The sequence below is a fragment of the Felis catus genome, chromosome E1 (genome assembly GCF_018350175.1).
Source record: "Felis catus isolate Fca126 chromosome E1, F.catus_Fca126_mat1.0, whole genome shotgun sequence".
Classification (NCBI taxonomy): domain Eukaryota; kingdom Metazoa; phylum Chordata; class Mammalia; order Carnivora; family Felidae; genus Felis; species Felis catus.
The window spans coordinates 36,691,697-36,717,385 of record NC_058381.1 but is presented as its reverse complement, the minus strand read 5'-3'; the positions used below and the strand labels follow the sequence as shown (position 1 = coordinate 36,717,385).

Genomic DNA, 25,689 nt, shown 5'->3' with positions numbered 1-25,689 from the left:
ACTCCATGCCAGGCCTCCCTCTGGGCCGCGGGGAGAGAGCAGGGGGTAGGGAGTAGAGGGCCTTTGCTTTCCCCCACACTGCCTCCTCTTTTTTTTTTTTTTTTTTTTTTTTAAAGCACCTTTTCTGTTCTCTCCAAATAATGTTTCCCCCTTTTCCTGCCTCCCTCCCTCTCAGGACCCTCTCCGGGCGATTTCCTTCCCACTCTCTTTTTCCCACCTCTTTCCTGGCTGCTCCAATGACCCAAGGACTGACCACAGTCAGACCTGGAGGCTGGGGCCCAGTTCTGCTTTGGTCCCACCCAGTAAGTCCTCTTTATCCAGCTGAGGTCTTCCAGCTCAAATCTTTCCAGCCCAACCAGCATTCACCAAATCTTCCCCCATGTCTCCTCAGGGCTCTTGGAGTATGATGCCTCTTCCACCCTGGGGGGGGGGGGGGGGGAGATGGAGGAGCAGACAGAGTCGGGAAGAGGGAAAAACACAGACTTTATTGAAATGAGGTAGCTGGAGGTACAGAGAGAACCCGGCTCGCTTGGGGCTCAGGTTTCCAGAAACTCCCGTGGCACCTCCACTGTTTCTAAGGTTCAGAGAAATGCTTGCTGCTTTTGGGAGCTCTCACTGCACCTGGGCCTCCCTAGGCTGCCCCAGGGGTAGAGGTGGATGGGGAGGAGGGTCCTGGGTTTTCCAGGAGGCAATAAATAGGGGAGGAACTGGTGGGGGCGTGCCTGCGCCTTCCTGGTAGAGGCTTGCTGGGGGCAGGCCTCGAACAACGTTCCAGAAGTCTCCGGAGTACCAAGTTCCAAAACACTTTGGTGGCTTAGAGATGAGGTCGCCGGTGGAAGGAGGCAGGTCTCAGAAAACAACTTCTGGAGGCTGAGTTAGTGCAATACAAATGTGCCAGGAGGGGGTTAATAAGGTTGGGGGGGCAGTTTTTTTGGTCTGTCACAAGGCAGCTGGTGCTGTTGTAAGGTCTGTGGTGACTGGAGTGATTAAGCATCGGTAACAGGCCTGCACCCAAAAACCTCCCTCAGGAGAAACTTCAAGGCCTTCCCTCTGTCCCGGCCTGGAAGGGAGAGTTAGGAACCGAGGGCTCCGGAAGAGTCCTTGAGATTCAAAGGCACTAACTGAACACACGGAAGTTGGAAAGAAGGGAGAATTCAGGAGGGTGTGGCTGGCTCCTACCCCACCCACGTGCTGGTGCCCAGATGAAAGGCGGAAGGAAGCCCTTCCCTCCACAGTTGACACGTTCCGTGTCTCCCATGCCTCTGGTCCTGTAGGGTCCCCAGCCATCAACACCCCGCCCGGACCAGAGAAAAGCGTTTCCCCAGTCTCCCCAAAAGCAGCCGTAAACGAGCGCCCGGCCTTGGTGACGGCTGGCTGGAACGATGAAGTCGAGGCCTGGCTTAGGGAGAGCGCAGGAGAGGGGCTGGACTGAGGCGCTCCAGAGCGGAGGAGCCCCGACGGTCGGAAGGTTTCATTCAGGAGGTGATAGAGCTGGGCGAGGCCTCCGGGGAGGTGCACGTCGACTGGTCGGAGGCGTCTCCAGCCGCCTCCTTGGGGCAACCCGGAGGGGCTGGGGGCACCCGGCCTCCCTCCCGCTCGCGCTTCTTCTGCTTCATGCGCCGGTTCTGGAACCAAATCTTGACCTGCGTCTCGTTGAGCTCTAGGGTGGCGGCGATCTCCACCCTCCGGGCCCGGCTCAGGTACTTGTTGAAATGGAACTCCTTCTCCAGCTCGGTCAGCTGCCGCGTGGTGAAGTTGGTGCGGAGGCCGCCGGGCGCGCCAAGGCCCAGCTCAGACACCTTCGCTAGGGGGGGCGGGGCGGGAGAGACAGGGGGCCACGTCAGTTCTTTCACCTCTTTCTCCTTCCCCTCTCCTCCTCCTGGGCCAGCTCTAGCTAACCCCCCCCCCCACCGCTTCCTTGCAACTTCAGCTCTCAATGTGCCCTTGGATCACCAGACACCCCCAAATTCAGACCAAGCCCCCTTCTACCTCCCCCATCTCCCCCCCCCCCCAACATAAGCAGGTCCTGGGTCTGTGCTGGGCACACAGATCGAGAAGCAGGGGAGTGCGGGGGGAGGGGGGCGGTGTGGAGACTTACTCCTAAACGTAACCGGGCACTCGCTGGGCAGGGAAACCCCAAGTGACCTGAAACTGGGCGGAGTGCTCTTACCTGCCTCTACTGGACTGCTCCACCTGTCCTGCCGTCCCAGGCCTAGGACACCCTCAGTGCAGGAGAAGCAGAGCTGTTTGGGGCCCCGGAGAAGGGGTGGCCACGCCTGTCTCATACCTGTCTTGGGTGGGTTCCTCTTAACCTTCATCCAGTCGAAGGTCCGGGCTGTGGGGGTGCTGGGTTCTGACGGGCAGGGCGATTCCTTGTCCTCGGAGAGGAGATCAGCATAGGCCGATGCAAAGCTCGCCGTCTGCTCGCTCCCAAAAGGGGGCTGCGGGGGAGGGTAGGGCCCCGGGCCCGCTCCACCGGTTCCGTAGCCGTCCGACAAGCCCCCTAGCTGGGCCCCGTAACTCGAAGGATGGTAATAGCCTCCGTCTCCTTCGGGTTGGCCCAGAGGGTAGTACTGAGAGGGCCCGTAGCTGGGGTTGCAGGCGGCCGGGGCGTACCCCGAGGTCGCCGAGCTGGGGAAGGGCAGCCCGAGCGCAGAAGGCGGCTGCTGGGGGGGATAGCCTGAGTTCTGCTGGAGCGCAGGGCTGGGCAGTCCCCCGCCATAGCGGGTCTCCCCTGCGTAGCTGTCAACAGCCGGAGCCGAGCTCGGGGGGAAGGAGGTAGGGGCGCTGTGGGCGCTGTGGGCGCTGTAGGCGCTGGGTCCCCGGTTACAGAGTGGGTACTCTAAGAAGGAGTTCATCCTATTATAGTCCATGCGTGGAGGCCGCAGGAGGGTCGGCCCGTCTGGGGGAGACACCCTCTTGCCCTACAACCTTTCGGCAGTATGTCACAACGCTGAAGCTTGCATCCATGGCCTGGCCCAGCTCGCCCGGGCCAGGGCTCCCCCAGGAAGGGGGTAGGGAGTGGGGGTGGAGGGGCGCATGTGATCTCTCCCAGGCCAATGGGCGCAGCGGGCCAGAGTTTGGCAGCCCCAGCGCCCATCCATCACCCCCCAAACATTAGCATGACAAAGACACTTCAATCACCCGCAGCCCATCCATCTGAGAGCGACGTGGAAGCGTCAAAAACATCTTTCTTCAAAGACTTTTGGAAAGAAGGGACCAGAGGGAGAGGGGGTAAAAGTTAGAGGAATATTCAAGACTTTCCTCCCCTCCCAACCCCCAAGGCCTTCAATAGGCTCCTGGGTTATTAGATTTGGACAAATTCAACCCAGCTGCCCCTCACTCTTTCCACCCCCCCCCCAAAGGACTCTTCCCCCCCCCCTGCCCCAAGGCTGTAGACTGGGAGGTGGGGTATCTAGCCTCCTTACTTTGCCCAGAACTCCCACTCCTGGTCTCTGTCTCCCAATTTATCTTGGGGTGATGAGCTAGGCCAGCGGGGGGGGGGGGGCAGGGGGAGGTATGTTATCTTGGGCCAAATGGATACCTGTGAAGGAAGGGGGTGCAAAACACCCAAGGGCGAGGCAGGGCCTAGAGTCTAGAGGGAGAATTCATTAACCGAGAGGTGGGAAACGCATTTCAGGGAGCAAGACAGGAAGGCAGAAATGTGCAGAGGGGGGCGAGAAACGCCCCATTTCTCCCTCCACGTCTCCGCATAAACGCTCTCTCCTCATTCACACATCCATTCCTCTCCCTCAGCCTCACTTTATATTCTCTCTGTCTCAATCCATCTCTCCATTCGTCCGTCTCTCTCCATATTTATATTCGTTCCCTACCTATCCATCACCTCATCTCTCTAGATGTATTTATCCTCTCTCTAGCCATCCATAGCTGTAGCTGGCTCACTCACTCAGACTCAAATAACTCCTTGTATCTCTCCAGAGAGCCACAATGGGCACAGAGCTAGGTGATGTTTACAGGGGGAAGAGGAGGGAATTTTTATTCTCTCTCTCAAGTGTTCGAAACTAGCGTAGCTCCTGTGTTCCCCCTGGTTCCCTCCTCCCCCTCTCTCCCTCACCACCTTCCATCCCCTGTCCCTGCCCCCCCACCCCCACTCCCCCACCCCACTCCCATCCCCCCACCCCCCCACCTCCCGCCACCGCCTATCCCAAACCTCAAATTCCCCAATTCAATACCAATTGCAGCTTAAAGATTAGTCCAGTTTTCAGGGAACTTTCTAGAATAGGGCGAGGGAATTTGTTCGGAGAATGGGAGAATCAGTGTGGAGGTCCTGAGGTTCAGGAGTGGAGTCTCACCCCTCGCCTGCTCTGTGTCTGTCGGGTTAGGGTTGGGGGAGGGGAGGAGAACAGGAAGTGCCTCCTTCTGTCTCTTCAGACCCAGATGGGCCTGGAAGCGAAGCTCTTAGGTAGACCCCATTGATTCTCCTCCTCCAGACTCGGAGGACAAGAGCTTGGCGCAATCCAACACCCACGCTCATTTGTAACCTGTCAGGGTGTCTGCCTGACCCGAGGCCTGGGGCCGGGGCTAGGGCAAGTCCAGAAGGGCAAGAGTTCAGGGAAGGGATCTCTGTAAACAACTGAATTCAGGAGAGGAAAGGAAGCAAGCAGGTGAGACAGGTCCAGAGAGGACCCTCAAAACTTCTCAGGTTTCCCCACGCCTTAAAGGGCAGGGTGAGTACTCATCCTTTGCAAAGAACCCCAAAGCTGGCTCTCTCTCCCAGCCTCTGTGTCCATATTTCTGTTTCCCATTTCCCCTCACTTTGCCTGTGCCTTTTGGTCCCTTCTCCCGCTTTCTATCTTTATCACCAGAATCACACTACCTTTCTCTTCTCTTGATAACCCTTCAGCACTGCATCGCTTAGCCCCCAACTATGAAAGAGCTCACGGGCCCCTTGTCCTTTTCCCTCTTTACATGTACTCTGCTTGGGACCCTGCTTCAGACCAGAACAAGTTGGGGGAAGGGGGACCAGCTGGTAACTTCTTTAAGGGAGATACAATGGGGGAGGGGGAGAGAATGTTCACTGCCAAAGGGGTGAGGGCAGACAAAGGAGAGTTGAGATGGGGGCAGGGGTGGCCTGCAGGGGGGTTGAAAAGAAAAGGAGTGTGGAGGTGAGAACAAGCCTATTTTTTTTTCTGTTTTCTCTTCTTGGGTTTACAGATGTCCCTAATGGTTCCCTCTCACTTTAAGATATTCTCCACCGAGACCTTTGCAGAAGACGGGTAGATAGAGGGTTAGGATTTCTCATCTAACCCCAAATCTGATTGAGGCCTGTGTCTGACCTGGCTGCCCAGCCTCTGAGAGTTGTCACTTCACTCTCTACCTTTCTCCCTCTACCCAGAGAGAACCCGCTCATCTCGTCCCTTGCTTTTCCAATTAAGGGAACAATTTGAGGTCTAGGGGAAGCAGTGAATTCCAAGCCAGTTTAATAAAACAGCAGAAATCTGTCTGGGAGTTGGGGAAACGCAGCCTCCCTGTAACAGCCCAAGTGACCAATAGTCTATCACTAATGACAAGATGAAAAGGGTTGGGGAAAAAGTGTCTCAAGTGAAACCGTCGATTGCAGAGATGGTTTTGGCCTTAGCTCTCCAAATTCAGTATAATCTCTAATTCATCCCTGAGTCTTGCTCCCTTCGCTTGTGTAGCAGAGAGATTAAAACTTCCTCAAATTCCTGCTGGCTCTCCCAGCCCCAGCAGAAATGACTGGGGGGAGAAAAGTAACTTGGCTCCCTATGTGTTCCCAAGTCCCTTCCTCCTCCAAAGAAACCGCACCAGACTCTGGCCTGAGGAGAAGGTCTATGAAGCCTGAATTCTTTGCTAAATTCACAGCTGATTATAAAACAAAACAAAACAAAACAAACAAACAGAAATAATCCATAGCTGGAAAAAAACCTATGGGTGTAGGATTTTCTGATTGACCAAACTCAATTCACCAGAGAAGTTCTGGGTAGACCCAACACGAAAGTGAAATAAAGCGGATTGATTTCCTCTTTTATATACTGTGTGTCTAAATAGTGGAGCAAGGGGAACATAGGCATGTTTAGAGCTGAAATTATCTTTGAGAGGTGCCCCTCCTTTTCACACCCAGGATGCAGGCAGGGGGGCCATTCTAATCAGAATGGGGGGAATGTGTTAGAAGTTTACACCTGATTCTGGCCTGTGTGTGTGTGTGTGTGTGTGTGTGTAGGAAGCTGCCTTTGCCGGGGGTTAGCAGAAGCTATCTGTACAGTTTCTTCATAAGGTCCCCAAGTGTCTCTCTGCCTGCTCTCCCCAGCCCAGTTCTTGAAGGCCAAGACCAAGATCAAAGGTTGGAACTTAAGAATTAAAAGGGTTGTCATAGGGGCGCCTGGGTGGTGCAGTCGGTTAAGCGTCCGACTTCAGCCAGGTCACGATCTCGCGGTCCGTGAGTTCGAGCCCCGCGTCAGGCTCTGGGCTGATGGCTCAGAGCCTGGAGCCTATTTCTGATTCTGTGTCTCCCTCTCTCTCTGCCCCTTCCCCGTTCATACTCTGTCTCTCTCTGTCCCAAAAATAAATAAATGTTGAAAAAAAAAATTTAAAAGGGTTGTCATTTTTTTTCTCTATAAGAGATGGCTGTTTGAAGAGAGATTGGAGTCTGAATTCACTGGTGTTTCTTTTAATACAAGCTGATTAAATTGTTACAAATCTGGTTGAGAATCATAGACTGTGGGCAGTACATATCATAAGGGGAAGACTACTAGTTTGGGGGCTGGAATACTTGGGTTCAAGTCCTTGCTTGGCCATTTCTTAGCATTATGACTCCGGACAGATTTCTTGGTCTCTCTGAGTCTCAGCCTCAGAGAAGAAGAATGGGTTTAATTCTACTGACTTCACTGCCTCCTTGGTGGGATTAAAGCAAACAAGAAAATATAAACAATAGAGAACTCTATAAATGTTGATATTAACATTACATTCACATTCTAAAATACTATGAGACAGTTTTCTGCTTTTTACTATAACTGGCATATTAAAATCTGGACAGATGTGATAGGAAAATACCATGTGTGCTATATTTTCATGTAACGGATCACCATATATTATACATATGTATTCTATCATATGCAAATTTCATCAAGAATTGAGAAGTTTGGCTCTGTTTAGGCACAGGATTCTCTTTTAAACTGCAGAGTTCTTTGGAAACTAAAGCCTAATATTATATAATCTACAAAGAACCCAAAGGATTAAAATTGTAGCAGGAAGGTGAAGTTCGATATTAGCAAGAATTTCCTGATCTTCCAAATATTTGGAAAAAGTTTTCTAAGGAAACTAAGGAAACCTAAGGAAAAGGTTTTCTAAGTTATCTCTCCTTCCTTGAGGAATGTAGCTTAGAAACTGCCTTTCTGGGTGGAGTAGGGGTTGAGCCTAACTTCTGTATTCTAGATAGATTTCATCTGGAATGAAAGGTAAATCAGAGAGTTGGAATCTTCCTAAAAGGAAAGATTAGAGTGACACGAAGAATTGAAATAATTTTCTCCTTAATTGGGTTTCTCCAAGTGCATTAGTTGCGGCCAAAATACCCACTTCGGAAACTTTATAGAACAATGACCAAGATGAATTTGTACCTGGATGACTGTCCAGACTGTGATTTTTTTCTGTAGTGTTTGGGAATTAGAGAAGGTTTGAGGAGGGCTTTTTTACTTTTGACTCTGTTCTCAGGAGGAAGCGGATTTTTAGATGTCCTTCAGGCACTAAATATCTGCTTCCCAGCTGAGTGTGAAGAGGGGGGTGGGGGTGGGGACAGGAGGGCAGAACTAAGCCTGAGAGGTCAAGGAAGGATTTGGGCCACACCAACCACAGGAGGTGGAGGGGCTCCCATGGGGCCAAAGGCCGCTTTCTGCAAACTGAGGACATGTATTTGACTAGAAAAAATACATCTTCAGGAAGATGTACAGCACGGCCACAGAATGCTTGTCAGAAACTTAGGGGAAAGGTGGGCAGGTGAATTCAGCAGGGCTATTTAAGGAGACCCAGAACTTGTACCTGTGCTCTGATGCCCCAGCACTGAGACAAAACCTGTCTAAAAGGGACTTTTAAGATCTAGTACACCGTGTCAAAGAAGAAGTTTGGTGGCTTTTTTTGTGTAAGATGTCCTACTGTTTTTGAAACAAGAGGAAACATAACCAAATGTTGGGGAAGGTGACAAGGGACGAAAGTCAGAGGAAATCTTGGTTAGGACATTTTGGAATGCCCATATTTATTGAAAACTTGACACATAACACTATACCCAATTCATGCTTGCTGAAAAGGTTTCTTTCTCAACTAGTTTAAGTAATGACTGCCAGGGGGGTGCCTGGGTGGCTCAGTGGGTGACTGGGTGGGGGACTCTTGATATCGGCTCGGTCGTGATCTCACAGGGCTGGGATGAAGCCCCACGTCCGGGCTCAGTGCTGAGCACGGGTCTTGCTTGGGATTCTCTCTTTCCCTCTGTACCCCTCCCCTCCTTGTGGGGAGGCGCGCACACACACACACATTCTCTCTCTCTCTCTCTCTCTCTCTCTCTCTCTCTCTCTCTCAAAATAAATAAACATTTAAATAATAATAATGATTGGGGCATGATGGTTGGTATTAAGTCACAAATTCAAAATTTGTTAAAAGGGTCCTACCAGATACTTGGGAGGCGGGTTGTTGTCAAACATCAAAAGTCACCACCTCCATTTGAAAGCACGTGACACCAGCCATCATAAGTACTTAATACGTTGTTCGCGAAGACTAACAAGTATTACTTTGGTCGATATTGATGCAGAGGATATTAGAACGCATCTAGCTCTTCCACTTATTGTACAGATGGAGAAACTGAGGTCTGGAAAGTGGAAGAGACTTGGCCAGGCATAAGTTAAATTTTTTTGTCAATGACTCAGGGTTATCATGATTGCAAATAATTCCTCAGTCTAATGGTCGTTCACTTTCACCATAATATTGAGTCATTCGTCTTAAGAAATGACTCACCGAGAGCAGGGCAGACTGATCCGCAGTTTTGGGGACTGCACTGAAACCTTCCCACTCCAACCACAGCCAATTTAGAACTAGTCTGTGCTCCAGACCACTCACAATGGTCCTGCCCCAAGAGGAGCCCTGCCCCAATCAGAATGGGATAAGTGAGTGTGGCCGGCTGGTATTACCTTCTAGCTTACCATCACTGGTGGTGGGGCAGAAGGGGGGGTGGGGGGGTCCGGGGAGAGGGTCTACTGCTTTATCTGGGAATCCTTACCCCTTCTCCTTCCTTCTCCAAAGCCAGCTGGGCAATCTCAGGCTAAATAGGATGGCCGCAGAGATGAAATAAGGAAAAGGAGCTGATCTGGGACACAGGGGTCCCGAGTACCAATCCTTTAGGAATCCCAAATTGCCAGACATTCCTTTGATTTTGAAATTGGGTGGGGAGATTGAAAACAGGAGTCACTTCCTTCTGGAAATGCATTGTCTCTTTGTGCTGCTGGAGGGGCATCAGAGACGGTGAATTTTGTGAATATGGAAAAATAGAGACAGAAAGTGTCCTGGGCTGCCTGTGAAGAGTTCCACCTTCTCTCTAATAATCAACCAGGGGAAATGCTGGCAGTGCTCCTGATTCCCTGGATTCATTGCTTCCCACTCTCAGGATACACAAAGTACCTAGATCTAAACAGGTAGATCCAGCCTTTGGCTGGACTCCCCTGGCCCTCCACTCACTTTGGCAGGGAGGAATCAGGACTGGTGCAGCCTCAGGAAGGAGCTGAGATTCCCTATCCTTTGGTCCACTGCTTTGAGCTGGGGGAGGACTGGGAGGGATCAGCTGGGTAGAGAGGATCAAAAATTCTTAAGCACGGGAGGAAGGCAGGAAGCAAGGTGGCACTATGATCTAATAGTGCTTCTCAAATTTTAATGTGCATATAAATTACTTGGGGATCTGCTAAATTGAGACTTTGCTGCGGCAGACTTGAAGTGGAGCCTAAGGTTCTGCATTCCCAAGTAGCTCACAGGTAGTGCTGATGCTGTGTGTGGGTCCATGGGGCAGCAAGGCTCTAGGAGAACGGAAGCCTCAGAGGCCCCAGAGCGTTACAGACCAAGCCATGATCCCAGGATGTGAATTCTCTCCAGCAGAGCAGATCCTGTATTTTTGGCATTGATGAAGGGTGCCCTCCTTTTGACCACCAAAGAAAGCTGGAAGGTGGGCAATTAGCAAGATCCTTCTGGTATTCTTGATCCTTGTAACAACCTGCTGTCGCTGAAAGAGCATTTTTAATTAGACCAAATTATCTAGTTTGGCTGTCCATAGAAATCAAAGCCCCAGCTGAAATGTCTGTTTCGTTTTGTTGGTGTAGAGATGTCTATGTGCTGCGATTTTTAAGATGTTAAGCACTGCCTATGGGCATATTTTATGGAGAAATAAACACACAGCCCAATGAGATGTATAGTGTGGTTTTAATATATTGTATATTCACTTATTTATGGGGAAAATAAATATGCGAGCCAATAAGCTGTGTATTATTACTTTAATATATTGAATTTATTTCATACCTATATATTTTATGAGGGAAAATAAACTAATAAGATACATGATATTATTATAATAACACATCTAATTGTTCTATATTAATTTATTTATGAAAGAAATAAGTGCAACTTAACATGACATAAGATTACTTAATGCAGGAGATGAATTCTATATTAAGACAGTTTAAGGGATTCAATTCCAGCTGAATAAGATGTGTGCACTTCCCACACTGAGGGGCCAGTTAAAAAAATATGCGAGAGCCTGTCTAGTCCTATGTGTCACGACCTGTGTTGGCTCCTGGCTTTTCCTGACAGTTGTTGCCTCCCCGTGCCTGGTACTCCAAGTCCCCGTCCTGCTGGTCCAGGGGAAAGTCTGGGAGGCCCAGGAAATAAACTGCTTTTCGAGAATGGCAGCATCTGCTGGGGAGGTAGCCCTGCGGTGTCTGTTTCTGAGCCAGAGAAATATTAAGTAAACCTAAGAAGGATGGATGGCTTTCCAGGGCCCTTTAAATCTCCGCGTTCCCCGGAACGAACCAGGAGGCAGATGGGGGAGATCGATCCTGGCTTCCCCGCTCGCCGGGTTTGCAAGCAGCCGGGCCGGGTGCGGTGGGGGATAGGAGACAGAGCTGAGATGGCAAATGAAGCTGTCGGTAAGACAGGTAGGCCTGCATCTGGAGGAAGCGGCGGCCGGGCTTTAGATCCCAGAGCCAAGGGTGCACAGTCAGACCCCGCGAGGCCGACCCGGGCCTGCAGACCCGCCGCTCACCCCTGCGCGGCTCACCCCTGCGCCGCCCACGCCGCGCGCACTCCACGTCCCCCGCGCGTCCTCCGCCTCCGCTGGCCTCTTTTTTTTTTTTTTTTTTTTTTTTTTTTTAATAACACAAAAACGAAAAGGAGGCTCCTGGCTCCCTTTCCTCAGGGGGGCCTGGAAGGTCCGGAAAGGAGAAGGCGGGCGCGGGGACAGAGCCCCGAAGCGGCTGTCATGGCGGCCACCGACTCTCCCCGCGCCCTCCCTGCAGCCCGGCCCCAGCGCCATTTTGAGCATCTTCACGGCTGTCCTGTCGCCCTCCAGCTCTCCTCGCTCCTCCTTCCCGCCCCCGGAGGCCTAGCGCCTGCAGAGGCGGCGCGGGCCTCCCCGGGCTGGCGGCCCCGCCGCTCCTCGGACGCCCTCCCGACCCCGAAGCCCTAGAGTGGCTGCGGGCACCGAGGAGCACTGGGGTCCGGGCCTCGCTCCATTTTTCCGCGAGCCTCCTTCCTGGCCCGCTTGGAAACCTGCTTCCCGAGAACACCCCCCATCCCCCACGCCACTCGGCCCACGACCCCTGGCCTCGCGTCCCCAGGCTTCTTGTGTTCCCGAAAAAGCCTTTCCACCCGGCTTGGGGGCACTGAAGCCAGAAGCTTGGGAAACCCTAGGAGCCCTCCCGCTCCGGCTAAACCTCTGCGCCCCCTGCTACGACCCCCGGTCGCGTCCCCGAGGCCTCCTCTCCCTCCACCCGCCCACCTAGATCTCTAAGCAGAGCCCCGGGAACACCGACGCGGGACCCAAGGCCATCTGTTGGAGGGTGTGCAGGTGACAGAATTCCAGCAAACTCCCCACTCCTCTCGAGCTGAGCTGCGGGTCGAGAAGCGGTGGCCAAGTAGGGTCGCTTTTGTACCACCCGGACTTAGCCGACGCGGGGTCGGGCAGCCTCGCGCGGGTCCCGAGGGAATGAGGGCCGGCCTAGGGAGGTGCGGGGCAAGGGGCTGGGGTTCCAACACAAACACTCGTTTTCGTATTATAAAGACATTTATTTAATCTATGAAAATAATGTACAATAAATACTTTCCCCTTTTCCTATTATTAAAGAATTTCAATAAATAATCTACGGGTCTAAAACTTAAAAGAGAGAGAGGAAAACAAGTTCCTCTAGTTCTTTTTTAAGAAAGCCCCCCCCCCCAAGAGTTTAATTATTCCTGAGATTTCGTTGGAAGGAGTCTACCGAACGGAATTTGTCTGTGTGTTTTAAAAAGACGCCCGAGTGCCCAATATTTTAGAGAGGAACGGAAGGAAATGGATTAAACACGAATTCAGTAATACCTGAATTTTAGCAAAACACAGAAAGAAGTCTAAGCGACTTGGGGGAGGGGGGGTCCTCGGGTTTTCCAGCAGACGGGACGAGGGGACAGGGGTCGAAGCGGCCGGGAGGAGGAAACAGGTTAGGGGAACTGCAGGTCGATGGCACAGAGGGTGCTGGTGAAGAAATCCAGCTCTTCCTCGGAAAAGGGAACCGGGCTGTCGAGCGAGCCCTGCAGGCTGGGGGACAGGCCTCCGGACAGCTGGACACAGGAGTCGGCCGCGAAGAAGTTGAGATCGGGCAGGAAAGGCGAATCCTGCCGCTCGGGAAAGGCGTCTTCGGGCAACGGCTCGGGCTCCAGCCTGGCGGCCGCGCGCAAACTACCCCCCACGTGAGCGGTCAAAGGCTGGGGGCCCTGGGCGCCCGGGAGGGCCGGCGCGACCTCGGGCGGGTGACAGCAGGCTTCCCGCGCCGGCCGGGAGGCGGAGGGGCGGCCAGGGCTGGCCGCGGGCTCGTCGGCTGGCTCGCCGGCGTCCTCCAGGGCGCCTGGGCAGGCCGGCTCCCCGTCGGGCGGCTCGCGGTGCTGCGTCTGCCGCTTGTGCTTCATGCGCCGGTTCTGGAACCACACCTTGACTTGCCTCTCGGTGAGGTCCAGCAAGGCCGCGATCTCCACGCGGCGCGGCCGGCACAAGTACTTGTTAAAGTGGAATTCCTTCTCCAACTCCAGCAGTTGCGTGTTGGTGTAAGCAGTGCGCAGCCTGCGCGCCCCGCTGCCGGCGGCCTCCGGCAGTCCCGGACCATCTGCAGGGAAAGAGGGCTGGGTGTCAAAAGCGGGCGGTGTCCCCTGCTCAACCTCATTCAGCTTAGGTGAAGACCACCCCAGCCGCCAAAAACAGTATCAGCAGCAACCCCCCCCCCCTTCCCGCCTACCGAAGCGGCGCGCTCTCACGGCTTTTTCCGTCCCCCTCTCGCCGGCAGACCCTGCCCGGGTCAGGGCACAGCATTCAGAGAGCCGCCCACGGACCACGCAGGGGGTAGGCAGCGGCTGCCTTTTGCCCCCAGAACCTCAGAGCCTCCATCCCGAATCATTGGCGTGGAGCCCTCAATTCGGCATCTTCGAGCTTAACCCAGAGAGAGGAGGTTCATTAAGAAAGATTATTCCTCACCTCCTGTCCTCCCCGGCTTTCAAATTCCCCTCTTTGAGAGCGGGGAGAAATGGGACTGAATCTTTTCCTGCGCCCAGGTTCAATCCCCAACACCGCTTTGATTCCTCCGTACAGATAAAGGTGAAAAGCTAAATCAAATCCTTTTTCTAACAGAGAAAAGGCTCTTCCCCAACCAGACTCCAAAATCTGCTATAGTGTTGAAAGAAAGAGAGAAAGAAAGAAAGAAAGAGAAAAAACCAGGCCTGAACCCCAGCAGTGTATTTTTCTTGTTCATCCCTGGACTAGACGGGGCAAGGATCCCCAGCAGGCTCGACACCCTTTTTACCTCCCCCATCGCTCTTTCTCCCCCTCTTCTAGCTGCCCCTCACCCCACCCCTACCCCGCTAACCGACCTGCTGGCGATCCGACCCCGGAGGCCGAAACGGAGGAGGCGGCTGGAGGAGACGAGGCGGATTGGCTGGGTTTCTTGGCGGATTTCTTCTCTTTCATCCAGGGGAACTCGGGGACCAAGGGGGCGGCGGGGAGCGGCGGCGGCGGCGGCAGAGCGGGCCCATCTTCGCCTCGCTTTTGGCTCCTGGGTCTCTGAAGGGTGGAGGCGCCGGGCTGGAGGCTGGGGAAGGTTTGCTCGAAAGGAGGAGGAGGAGGAATTAATGTCGACTCCTTGATTGATGAAGTTTGAAATGTCTCCAAGACAGCGGGGAAGGAAGTCAGACACTCGGCGAGCGATGGCTGGCTGTTTATAAACCCAATCTCCCTCTCAAATTCAAAATTCATGGCTTTCAATGGTGGGGGAGGGGGCCTGCTGGGGGGGGCGTCAGGAGGGAGGATCGGAAGGGACCCCCCCTCCTGCCCCCCCCAGGTTTATGTGATGGAGCGATTTTGGGAGGGGGAGATTTCGCTCTTTCTCTCTCTCTGTTTTTGTTGTTGTTGTTTTTTTTTTATTTTTATTTTGGGCCTTTATAATTGTATATTGCTGATAAATACAAGCGTATGGGGACTCTCTCTATTAAACCCAGGACTCCGGCGAAATTGCAGGGAATTCATGGTCACGGGACTGGCCTCGGCCAATCGCTTGTCTGGGCCTGGTGGAAAACAGAGAGCATTATTTGCTTTAATTGATTCAAAAACTCTAGAGAACCACGACCTGGACACCGTGAGCCCCCAGTCCTACACTCCCTCTCCCCAGTGCTTCCCTTTCTCCAGAAAAGCTAGAGGAACCTTTCTCTCACCCCCTTCAGAAGATGGGAGGCTCCAAAAGGTGGAAAACAAGAGAATCTAAGGGAGAAGTCTTCCTCTCTTCCAAATATTTTTAATAGAATACATTAGTGCTTTCTTTATAATGCCAGCCGTATTATCTTCCCCACTCTCCCCCCCCCATTAAAAAAAAAAAAAAAAGAAAGAAAGAAAGCTGAGTAAGGATCTCAGAGTGAAAGAAAAAGATAGTAGAAAGAGACTTCCATCCTTTGGGAAAGGTCAGTGTTAAGGTGCAATAAGGAAGAGGAGAGATTTACAATCATCAGCACCTCCATCCCCATCCCACCCCCCCAAAAGCAACAGATAAATCTTAGAAAATCGACAGACACTCCCAGGCTGACACAGAGGAGTGAGATAGATGGTGAGGGGCTCTTTGGGGCCTCTGGCAGCCAAAGCTGTGTGGTCTCAGTTCCCTTCTCTGCCCAGTGTTTGCAGCACTTGTCCACCTGCCTTCCTCACCTGGAGCCATCTCTCTGCTTTTCAGGACCCCACAACAGCCAGGGTGTCAGGTGCCTATGCTCTCCCTCAAGCCTCAAGCCTGTATCTGTATCTATATCCAGGGACATGAACAAGAACCAAGGTAGTAGGAGATTTAACTTAGAGCACTCTCAAACCTCAGGCCAATGTTTGGGGGGAGGAATCCCCACCCAGGACAAAGAGAATCCCCCTTCCTATTTTTGCCAGTGTGCTAGTTTTAATCATCATCATCATCCCTGGCAAGAAAGAATTCTCTGAGCACGGAGAGGGTGGCAACAATGACTACTGAGATTATATTCCATTTAGGGGGGAAGGGGAGGATTTTTTTTTAATTTTATTTCGAGGGGATCAAGACAGTCTGAACTTTAGAGAGTATTGTAATGTACTGGAGAGAGGGGACACAAGACTCGCCCCCCCCCCCCACCCCGGAGCAATTGGTGGGAAACTAGATCTCAAAGCAGAAAATGAAAAGTCGATCTGGGGGAAGATTTTTAAATAAGTGGGTCAGAGGGACCGAGAGGAGATGAGGCGATCAATCTTAGCCCCCTGACAGCTCCCTCCGATGGCATCAAAGAATTTGGCTCTTTGGGAAAGCCGAGGGAACAGCCGAAATTCCACATCCCTTTAAAAGGCCTGGGGGTGGGGGTGATAGCAAAAGAGAAAGGTGATTCTGGGAGAGCAGGGGAACAGATGGGCAATGGGGACAGAGGGAAGGACGCTGAGTTGGGTGGAAAGTTTGTGTGGCGAACTCCCACGGCTCTGGCCTCCCCTCCCCCTCCTCCTCTGGGCTGCCCAGCAAGGAGGAGAAGGCTGGTTAGCAGAGAAATGGCAACTCAGCCGGGAGCTGGAACTAGAAACTTTCTGTCAATGTAACAGCCGCGTGGGTGGCGGTGAGTATTCATCCGCGTGGGTGGCGGTGAGTATTTAAAAAGGACCGAGAAGGCCAGAGGAGAGCCAGGAGAGAGAAAGGGGATTTGTAGGTGGGGGCTGCAGGGACGGGAGGTGGACCGCTGCGGAGGGCTCAGAACAGAAGGAGCTGCTCTGAACTGGGCAAACTGGCCAGAGACCGTTGTGTCCAACTCCACTCCAAAGAAGGCACTTTTCGCCATTTGGGGGGGGGGGGGTGCGGATGGGGCGGGGGAGGGGAGGTGGGCACAGAAGAATCCGAAGAGTAGTTGTCTGGAAGTTGTGCAGGGAGGCCTGAAAGAGGGTGCTCCCTCCATTCACCCCCTTGAGAAGCCCTGGAAGTTTTTCCGCAGCCTCTCCAGCTGGCTGAAGGGTAGAGCGCTTCTCTCCGCATCAGCTCAGGCCGAGACTGTCCCTGCAGGAAATACGGCTCTCTTTAACCCTGCTGACAGATTTTATGGCCAGATTAGAGAACAGCAGAAAAGTTGGGTGTTAAAAGGGGCCAAGAGAGCCCTCCTTCCCAGAGACACCGCTTCCCCGCCTCCTGTTATGCTGTGAATCTTACAGCACAGATATTTTCCCCCACGACTTTGGCGGCTTAGCTAGAGCCTGGAAGCCCGCAGAAAGAAGGGCGGAGGACACCAAAGCCAAGTGGGCCCTTATTTTTCGTTTGCAATTCCAGCTTCAGGCCAGAGCTCTGTTTTTCAAACTCAAGCTCAATTCCTTCTCTTGGCCTGCCTCTCTCGTGCTAGATAAATAATCAATCCACTCCACCCCCAGAGCCAAACATGGCGCTCCATCTAGTTACATCATTCAGAAAATGTTATTCAGGGAAGAGGAAGAGAGAAAGACAGAAAGAAAGAAAAACCCTTGAGCGTTATTTGATCCCAATCAAACTTTGCACGCTCTTATGCCTTTAAATTATAGCCTGACCCGATGCTAAATTGCTTGCTGCTTGGATGAGCCGAGTCCAGTTAAAACCCTACTTGGTGAGGGGGGGAGGGGTAGAATTCAGGTTGCTTTTTTATTGTTATTTATTGTTGCATAAAGACTGTAATTACTAACCTTGGACTGCCAGGATGCAACATAAAAATGAAAATCAGCCCTCGCTTTAAGGCTGAGGGCCTGGAACGATTCTCACTGACACTGCCCCCCCCCACCCCACTACCACCAAATATATGCTCCTAATTAAGCAATGCGGGCGCATCGCTTACAATTAGAATTATGCATCTCTTCAGCAAGCAGCCATCGCTTCTCTTTCAACGAATTAGCTCCATATTTCAGCCGCCCTGTCTCTTCGCTCTTATCGGCTCCAGCGACGCGGCGGTGACATTTCATCTTTGACAGACCCTCTCTATCCTCGCGCCGATGTGATAAAACTTTTATGGAACCACGACTAAGAAATGAAGTTTTCCCAAGGATCGTGGAAACGGAGCTGCACATTTGCCTGGGGACCATTTTATTTACGCTTGGATCCCACCGCCTCGCCCTCCCTCCTCCCTCTCCCCTTTCCTTGGCAGGGAAAATCTAAAGCGCCTCCTCTCCCTCCGCCCCGAGTTTTATTTAGTGATTTAATTTCACTTTAGTTTTAAGGTTTGACCTGAGAAGTCTAGGCCTCAGATTTTTTTTTTTTTTAATCATTTTCCTTTGTTTTCATTTTAGACCCAATGGTGGTTGGGCTTCGGGTCACGTGACGACTTCTTTGTAGCTCCGGAAGAGAACTGTGAAGTTTAGGTTCCTTGGAAGAGCAGTAAGCGGCCAGATGTTGTTGTTGTTGTTGTTGTTGTTGTTGTTGTTGTTGTTGTTGAAGGTGTGGCCAGGAAGTTGTGGCCAAAGGCACGAGAGGACAAAAGGTCAATGAGAAAAACGGAGAGGCCAAGATAGGGTCTTCGACGTCCTTCTTTCCTTGGGGGAAGTTTGGCAGTCAGCAGCCTCCCCCTGCTATGTAAATCGGACCACCAGGACAAGATAAAATTGATAACAGAAAGTTTATTCAAGAATTGTTTGACAGACAACCCTTTTAAGTGAGGAAAAAAGTAACTACGGAAGAACAAAGAAAGTTTCGAGAGGGAATTAACTCTAACTCTACGAATTCAGGACTATACAATGACAATAGGAGCTGAGTTCATGCCTTTTAGAACTAATTACAATTGCTCATAAGTACGCGTTTAACATAAATCTACAGCTCTTTTCTAGAGTACAATAATAACTAAAATAGCTGGTTTTACATGACAGGAAACACAACGTCCTTTATAACAAGTAAATACTAAAAAAGTACAATTTGTCATTTTCTTCCCTCATATAAATACATAATGTAGGGGGGGGATAAATAATACAAAAAAGAAAATATTTTAACAGGCTATAACCAATAAATATATATGAAAATGTTCACTAGAACACACACTTTTTGAGCGATGCCGGACTCCTGCAGACCCAAGCATCTCTCACAGTTGTTTTTATATCCATTAAAATGTAAACTCTAAGTGCAACAAAAGTGTCCTGACAGGGGGTTGAGCGAGGCGCACAGGCCCAGCTGCAGCCCCTGCCTGGGACAGACAGTTTGTTAAAATATACCCTGTTTTCACGTTAAGTCAAGAGAGCAACAGAAGAAAAGAAAAGTGTAGAACCTCGTGTCGCCCGATTGCTTTCTGTGGAGAGAGGGGGATGGTCCTGGAGCTGAGATGGGAGACAGCAGAATGGGCAAAGCTTCAGTCCTGACACCTTGCCTGCTCTGACCTCCCAGCGTTCCATAAAAGAAAAAAATATATATATTTATAATATAGACAGCTCTGACTTTCAGGATCTCTCGCCATCCCTGAGCCCTCTGAAAACTGTAATAGAGGGGGGTGGGGTGTAGACATGAATGTCCTAAAGCAGAAACTATGGGGCTAAAAATGGAGGGAGCGCCCCCAGAAACCTCACATGGGTGGGAGGAAACTTGAGGCTTCAGGAAAGTGGGAGGGGAGCGTGCTTTGGGCCCTTGGTTTTGAAATGGGCTCTCTTTTTTTGTTTGTTTTTTAAAGGAGAACTGCAAGGAAAAAAAAAATCAAGATTTGGAGGAATTACTCACAGAGATGGAAGGTAAGTTAGTTGGTTGGTTGGTGATGGCCTAGCCATCTTGTCTGCTTTTTAAAATGTGCTTCTCTGCCTTGTTTCCCTATCTCCTAACTGGGTATTGCTGGAGGCCTAGGGTTGAGGGGATCATCTCCACAGTCGGCTGTGGATTTCTCTCCAGTGGGTTGGCAGGCGGACCGAACAAGGACTGGAGGACCTTACAAAGCAACTTCTCAGGCCAGGGGGAGGGGAAGGGGCTCCAGCCCCGGTCTTCCCAGCAGCAAGTGTGGCTCTCGCCTCCTTGCCTCCCTATTTCAGACCTCCAGGCTGCCCCCTCAGAGCGCACGGCCTGCGCCCCTCGTAGCTCTCACCCACCCCAAGACCTCGCCCCTCCGCCGCCCCGGCCCCCCCGGCCCCTCTCCGATCACAGGTGTGTTAATTTGGGCGCTTCTTGGATTCTACCCTGAGGAGGAGGCGCATGGTGAGAGGAGAGGTCTGTGTAGGTAGGGTGGGGATCGCAGGGTCCGTGGTGCTGGTTGGGGGCCATAGGGGGCGCCCCATTGTAGTCCAGGTTCCCCGAGGGGTGGTGGGAAAGGTGGTTGAGGCCGTAGAGGGAGGGGCCGGCAGGGGGCGGCAGCGGATCCGCGTAGCCGCCCCCGCCCACGTACACGGGGCTGCCCTGCATGGTGGGCGTCCCATAGGCGCCCCCGTTGGCTTGGAGGACGTGGGGCTCGTAATCGGCCGCCGGAGTCGGGGGGTACTTCTGCGGGGCGCCGCAGCCTTTGAGAGGGGGCTGGTAGTTGGAGGGCAGCGCGTAGGCATTCTGGTGGGCTTTGCCGAAGGCGGGCGGGGACGGGCTCTCGTAGCTGGGGGTCATGGAGTGTAAGGCGTTCATGAAGCCGGCCGTGGACTGCATGGGTTGCGGGGGGCTGCCGGCAGGGGAGGGGCCCCCGGACGACGAAGCCAGGCCCTTGGCCTTCTGGTCCTTCTTGTACTTCATGCGCCGGTTCTGGAACCAGATCTTGATCTGCCGCTCGCTGAGGTTCAGCAGGTTGGCCATCTCCACGCGGCGCGGCCGGCACAGGTAGCGGTTGAAGTGGAACTCCTTCTCCAGCTCCACCAGCTGCGCGCTCGTGTACGCCGTCCGCGCGCGCTTGGACGCCGCCGACCCCGGGGGGCTCTTGTCCCCTCCCCCGCCGCCGCCGCCGCCGCCGCCCCCGCCGCCACCACTGCCGCCGCCTCCGCCGCCGCCGCAGCCCTCCGCTGGATCCGAGGGGGAGGGGTGGGAAGGGGACAAAATGAAATAAAAGATAATTACTGAACACGCCGAAATTGAATGCATGGTTTCTTAATAAATCCAGGCCTGGACTCGGAGCCCCCGCCGCCCTCCCCTTCTCGTCCCCGCCTCCTCCTCACCACCCCCCCAACGCCCGTCGCATTAGCGGACACTCTATAATAGTGGCATTTATTAAGAGACCTGTTCTCCTCTTGCTGCCCCAGCTTATGAAAATTTGATCATGTCACGCAGACAGAGCCGCATGGCCATTTATTTAGAGCTGGGTTTCCGCGCGCGCGCTTTCTTCCCCCATCACCAACTCCAGGTTCTGGGAAGACACCCCCCCCCCCACACACACACACAAACTTCCTGCCGGGGTCCTGTGGACTAGGTGGGCGGCCGAGGAGAACCCCTGGGGGAATCTGAACATTCGGGGGCAGGGCTCGGAAGTGTGGCTCGAAGAGGCTGCCTTGCCTGGAGGCCGGGACCCCGGGCGGCCCGAGCGATTGTGATTAATACCCACAGTAATCATACTTAATAATAATCAATCGTTGACGACTCTGCGCCTACTGGCAGCGTCTCGTGGCTCTGCGGCCTTGCAAAGGGCTGAGTCCGAGCGCCTGGCCTTCTGCAGCTCAGGTGAAGGGTGGCTGGAGGGAGAGGGTGTTGGCGGGGTCAGGGGTCATCAGGTGGTGGGGGCTACGGGAAAAGCGCCGCTGCAGGGCCGCCACCTGATATTGTTCCCCGGCCGCCGCCTGGGCGCCTAGGGGCTGGGTGCTAGAATAACAGTGACATTCCTGGCCTGGACAAAAGCTGACGACGAGGAAGGCAGAGAGCTGGTACCTGTGCCGGGGGAGCTGTTTTTCAGCTTGGACGTTTGCCTCGACTCTTTCATCCAGGGGAATATCTGTTTGGTGAGGGTGGAGTTGGAGCCAGGAACGCACTTGGGGGTGCCGGTTTTGCTGGGCCCGCCCCCATCATTGCTGTTGCTAGTGGTACTGGTAGGTGCGGCGCTGGGCGGGGGTGAGCCGGGCGGGGCGGGCAGGGGCTCGGGGGCCAGGCCGGGCCTCATGCAGCTGCCGTTGAGCTCCTTGCTCTTGGCATGCGGGGCGGCGTTGCCCAGGGACTGCAAGGAGCACGCCGAGCGCTGGTAGTCGCCCTCCAGGTGCGTGGCGGCCTGAAAGGGGGGTTGGGGGGGACCTTCGTAGCCGAAGCCATTGCTGCCAGGGTACGAGGAGTAGCCTCCGAAGAGTGCTGCCGCGGCGTTGTCGTAGTAGGTGGCTTTCTGCATCGCTGGGCGAGGCCCGGGCAGTGGGTGGCAAGTTGCGAGAGCCTGATACCCTCACGACCGGACATTGGCACCCGCGGGGGTCACGTGAGGCGCCGGACCCCCCCCTCCCCTTTCTGCCCCCCTCCTCCCGAGTCCGTTGGGAGCTGCTGACCTGTGGGGTGAGAGAAGAGACACAAGGGGGAGAAGAGGACCGGGGCTCGAATCCATCTTAGGAGCTGAAAAGGGAACTGACATCAATAGGGTTTTTTCTTCTCCCCAACCCCAACATCTTCAAAGCAGATGCTGAGGCCACTTTCCTGACCTGAAATGGATTTTTCTTATTTCAGTGCTTTAATTAAAAAAAAAAAATTTTTTTTTTCCACTTCAAAAATAAGGATTCTACTCCTTCGGGGACTGCCTAGGTATACAATCTTACCACTGGAAGGCCATTGCTTCTTTCTTGCCTGCAGGCTAGTCCCTGACCTCTCCTCCTCCCTCTCCCTATCTCCCCCTACTAACTCTGGGATAAGGTGGCTCAAGGAGGTGGGGGGGGGGGGGACTAGGAGACTCCAAAATAAAAACATCGTCAACAGCCTCCTGTGAGCTGAGAGGCCTCCTGCCTGCTGTCTTTGCCTCCCTCCAGGTCCATCTAGGTCTGTCACCCAAGCGGAGTCTAGCCTGGAGAAAAAAAAACCCCAAGGATCTCCAAAAGAGACAGGAAGGAGAAGCAAGTTGAGCAGGGAACCTTCTCCTGTGAGGGATCCTCTCTTTCCCTACCCACCTCACGAAGAAGACAACAACAGCCTGACCTAGAAACTTCCCGAACATTTTTAACCTCCAGAGCCAGCAGAACGGAGCCTCCTCCCTGGCCCCTGGAGGAACCACCACCACCTCCAGTCTGAATCTTTGCTCAGCCAAGTCTGGGACCCAGCAGCTAGCAGCTAGCGGCCCCCATGGGGCCCCCAAATGGAGCAGGATTGTTTCTATTTCCCTGGCCAGACGGATTGGTGCAGTGACCATTTGGCCCAGGTCTCTCCCCGCTCCATTTTTTTCATCAGACCTAATTTTTTCCCACCCTTTCCTTGACAGTCTGTGTCCTTTGATTTCCCCAAAAGAAGAAAAGAAGAGAGAAAAACTGGGTAACTGCCGGACTTTACTACCAAGAGACGCAAAAGTACTTCCTAACTGAGGACATCTTCTCCCAAAGGAAAAAAAGTCCACAGAGCAACAGAACAATATTATTCTCTGGGTTGGAAACAGAGTACCTTGTTTACTGAAGTTTTCTGAGGCAAAAAAAAAAAAAATAATAATCATTATTTTAATGCAGACGCTTAAAACTGTGCAGAAAAAAAAATAAAGGTTCGTGCTGTCATAGGATTTTGTATATTTCTTCTAAAAGTTCTGACTGCATTTTTTTCCTCCCTGTCTTCCTCAATTTCTCATCATCACATTTCATAAAACCTCCAGAGTGACCCTCTCTTCTGACATGTGAGTGTAGACTACTTAAATCTCATTCAGCCCAGCTGTTCAACCCCAAAGAAAACTAAAAATAGGCAAATAAAATAAAAGGAGTGCAGGTGAAGAAGTCCCTCCCACACATAAATCCCCTTCTTAATGGCACAGATACACATTCAAAAGGGAGCCGGGGAGCCCTGAGTTCCGATTGGTTTCTGGGAAGAATTTGTTTCTGGGAAATACACATGGGTCTGCAAACAGCAGGTCCTTCCAGGGAGGAGAACTGGAGTTCAATTGACCAGGCTGACCCAATCCCTTTATTATTATTACCATTAGCCTCTGATGATTTAACCAAAATTAGCTTCAGAGCAGCCCTGGATGAAGGGGGAATTAATTAACAGGCATCAGTTGAGTTTGTTATTAATAGAGAAGAGAATGAAATAAAAACGTTGGAAGGGGTTGGCTGGCTGGGCCCTGGCTTTATTTAGTCTAAATGATTGTTACAGCAGTAATGATGATGATGATGATGATGATGATGGTGATGATGATAAAGCAATAATCTGACTAGACGCCTGGGGCCGAAATTCCTGTCGTTCCCCCTGCAATAAACCTGCAAACCATCGCAGGACAGAGGCCAGGCGAGTGTGGGAAGCGGAGAAGCCAGAGACGTAACAGGAAAGAATGGAGACTCCGCTGGCGGCGAGAAAGGGCCGGGAGGTTTGTGGACGGAGCTAGCCCCTGGCTGCCGCCTCCGGGCTGTCTCGGCCACTGCTGCCGCGGTGGCTGGTGACTAGCTATGCTGGCCCAAGGAGGCGAAGAGAAAGCGTTCAGGACGCCTCAACGGCTAGCGGCGGCAGGTTCCGAGCACACCGGGCGGAGGGCAGCAAGTTTGGGCGCTGGAGGTAACCGAATTAAAAGGCGCCTTAGCAACTCCGCTCTGGGACTTTGCCAGGCCCGGATCGACCGGAGGGCGCAGAGGCCTGGCTGGTGGGACAGTGAGAAGAGGTGAAGGTGCTGAGGGGATCTGAGATCTGGGGATCCAGGAGAAGAGGGGGTGGGGAGCAGCTCTACCAAGCCAAACATGTCTATTTCCCTTGCCTCCATGTTGGAAAAATCCAGGCTCCATATGGCTTCTCGGGAGAGAGGGAGGGAGGGAGACGGTGGCTCCCGGCTTCCCCCCAGGGTCTCGTTGGAGGAGGGCGGTGAGCCACCCCAAGAACCCCACCTGTCCAGGCACACCCCTGAAAAGAGCCGAGGACAGTAACAATAGCTGGGGAAGCCCGGAGAGAGGGGCTAGGCCACCTTCCAGGACTTAAAAAAAAAAAAAAAAATTAGTGGAAGGAAGAAAAATAAAAGAACAAGAAAGGAAAGGAGAGAAAGCTTAGGCTCTTCTTAGCAGCCGGGGGGAAATTCAGCTCTGGCTCTGGCTGCTGAAAGAAAAAAGAGGAGAAAAGGAGAGAAGCAAGAAGGGAGAGGGAGAGAGGGAGAGAGAGAGAGAGAGAGAGAGGGAGGGAGGGAGGGAGGGGGAGGGAGAGAGAGAGGGAGAGAGAGAGAGAGAGGAGAGGAGAGGAGAGTCGCTGCGTGGAAGGAAGCTTAAAGCTTGTGAACTCTTCTTGAACCGAGATTGGAGTCATATGGGCCATAAATCATTGAGACATACTCTCCGCCATTCACAAACTGATAGCCTATTTCAGTCCAGCTTACCTTAGCCACCGACGAGGGGAGAACAGGCAGACATAATATATATTCACATCGAGCCCCAGCGCGAGCGGCAGGCGAGAAATCTCCCCTCCTTGAAGGCAAAGGAAAAAAAGACCACTGTTTAAAGCTGCGTCGCCCCCCCCCCCAGTAGCCACCCCGGCTGGGGAGCCCGAGGGGCAGAGCGGCCGGTGGAGCCGCGCGGCGTCCGCTTCAATTCACTCGGCTTAGGAGCGGGGGTGCGCAGGAGGGAGGGGGGTGGGGGAGCGGGGGAAAAAAATAGAAGAAGACCGAAAGGTGCTGGAGCGGCTCAGCTCGCTGAGAATCCAGCTCCGGGCTCCGGCTTGGCCAAGCCGCCACAGTGTGGTTGCCCTACAAGACTGGTACGCCCTACTCTCCGTAACAATGGCCTCTGCTTTTGCACAGGGAAAAAAAAAAAAAAAAAACCACACACACACACACACACACTCACACACACACACACACACACACACACACACAAGCTCACACACACCCCCACCACTCCCCCTTTAGTAAGCTTAGATGCCAGATAAGGAGGGAAGGTGGTGGTGGTGATGG

General features: G+C 52.9%; 3 protein-coding genes and 1 long non-coding RNA gene across 7 annotated transcripts in view; 1 reads left to right on the top strand and 3 right to left on the bottom strand.

Moving 5' to 3' along the window:
* Positions 1 to 466: 466 nt before the first annotated feature.
* Positions 467 to 3,368, bottom strand: HOXB1 (homeobox B1). The gene is made up of 2 exons (XM_003996749.5): positions 2,288 to 3,368; positions 467 to 1,804 (listed from the first exon to the last, which is right to left on the bottom strand). The coding sequence occupies exons 1-2, from the start codon at positions 2,871 to 2,873 to the stop codon at positions 1,476 to 1,478; spliced, it is 915 nt and encodes a 304-aa protein (XP_003996798.1). The 5' UTR covers positions 2,874 to 3,368; the 3' UTR covers positions 467 to 1,475.
* An 8,899-nt stretch (positions 3,369 to 12,267) lies between these two features.
* HOXB2 (homeobox B2) lies at positions 12,268 to 14,615 on the bottom strand. The gene is made up of 2 exons (XM_023244422.2): positions 14,113 to 14,615; positions 12,268 to 13,355 (listed from the first exon to the last, which is right to left on the bottom strand). The coding sequence occupies exons 1-2, from the start codon at positions 14,492 to 14,494 to the stop codon at positions 12,697 to 12,699; spliced, it is 1,041 nt and encodes a 346-aa protein (XP_023100190.1). The 5' UTR covers positions 14,495 to 14,615; the 3' UTR covers positions 12,268 to 12,696.
* A 610-nt stretch (positions 14,616 to 15,225) lies between these two features.
* LOC102902218 lies at positions 15,226 to 19,430 on the top strand. Its single transcript, XR_002149160.3, has 3 exons — positions 15,226 to 16,341; positions 18,020 to 18,107; positions 19,381 to 19,430. It is a non-coding gene; the product is annotated as an uncharacterized LOC102902218 (long non-coding RNA).
* HOXB3 (homeobox B3) overlaps positions 18,327 to 25,689 on the bottom strand; it is a 56,482-nt gene continuing 49,119 nt past the window's right edge. For 3 of the 4 annotated variants that reach the window (XM_011289180.4, XM_019817750.3, XM_023244420.2), the window contains 3 exons: positions 25,117 to 25,204; positions 21,531 to 22,129; positions 18,327 to 20,674 (listed from right to left, as the gene is read on the bottom strand). In XM_011289180.4, coding sequence (XP_011287482.3) covers positions 19,836 to 20,674; positions 21,531 to 21,978 — 1,287 coding nt within the window. In that variant the 5' untranslated portion in view covers positions 21,979 to 22,129; positions 25,117 to 25,204 and the 3' untranslated portion in view covers positions 18,327 to 19,835. Of the gene's footprint in view, positions 20,675 to 21,530; positions 22,130 to 25,116; positions 25,205 to 25,401; positions 25,560 to 25,689 lie in introns of those variants that run through there. The other variant, XM_045044096.1, reaches the window with a different exon arrangement.

What these genes read in the sequence shown, in the direction of transcription:
- HOXB2 (XM_023244422.2), bottom strand. Translation starts at nt 14,494, where the DNA reads ATGAATTTTGAATTTGAGAGGGAGATTGGGTTTATAAACAGCCAGCCA. An exon ending in CGGGGTCGGATCGCCAGCAG is followed by an intron (nt 13,356 to 14,112) that starts GTCGGTTAGCGG and finishes CTTTCCCTGCAG; the next exon opens with ATGGTCCGGGACTGCCGGAG.
- HOXB1 (XM_003996749.5), bottom strand. Translation starts at nt 2,873, where the DNA reads ATGGACTATAATAGGATGAACTCCTTCTTAGAGTACCCACTCTGTAAC. An exon ending in GAGGAACCCACCCAAGACAG is followed by an intron (nt 1,805 to 2,287) that starts GTATGAGACAGG and finishes CGCCCCCCCTAG; the next exon opens with CGAAGGTGTCTGAGCTGGGC.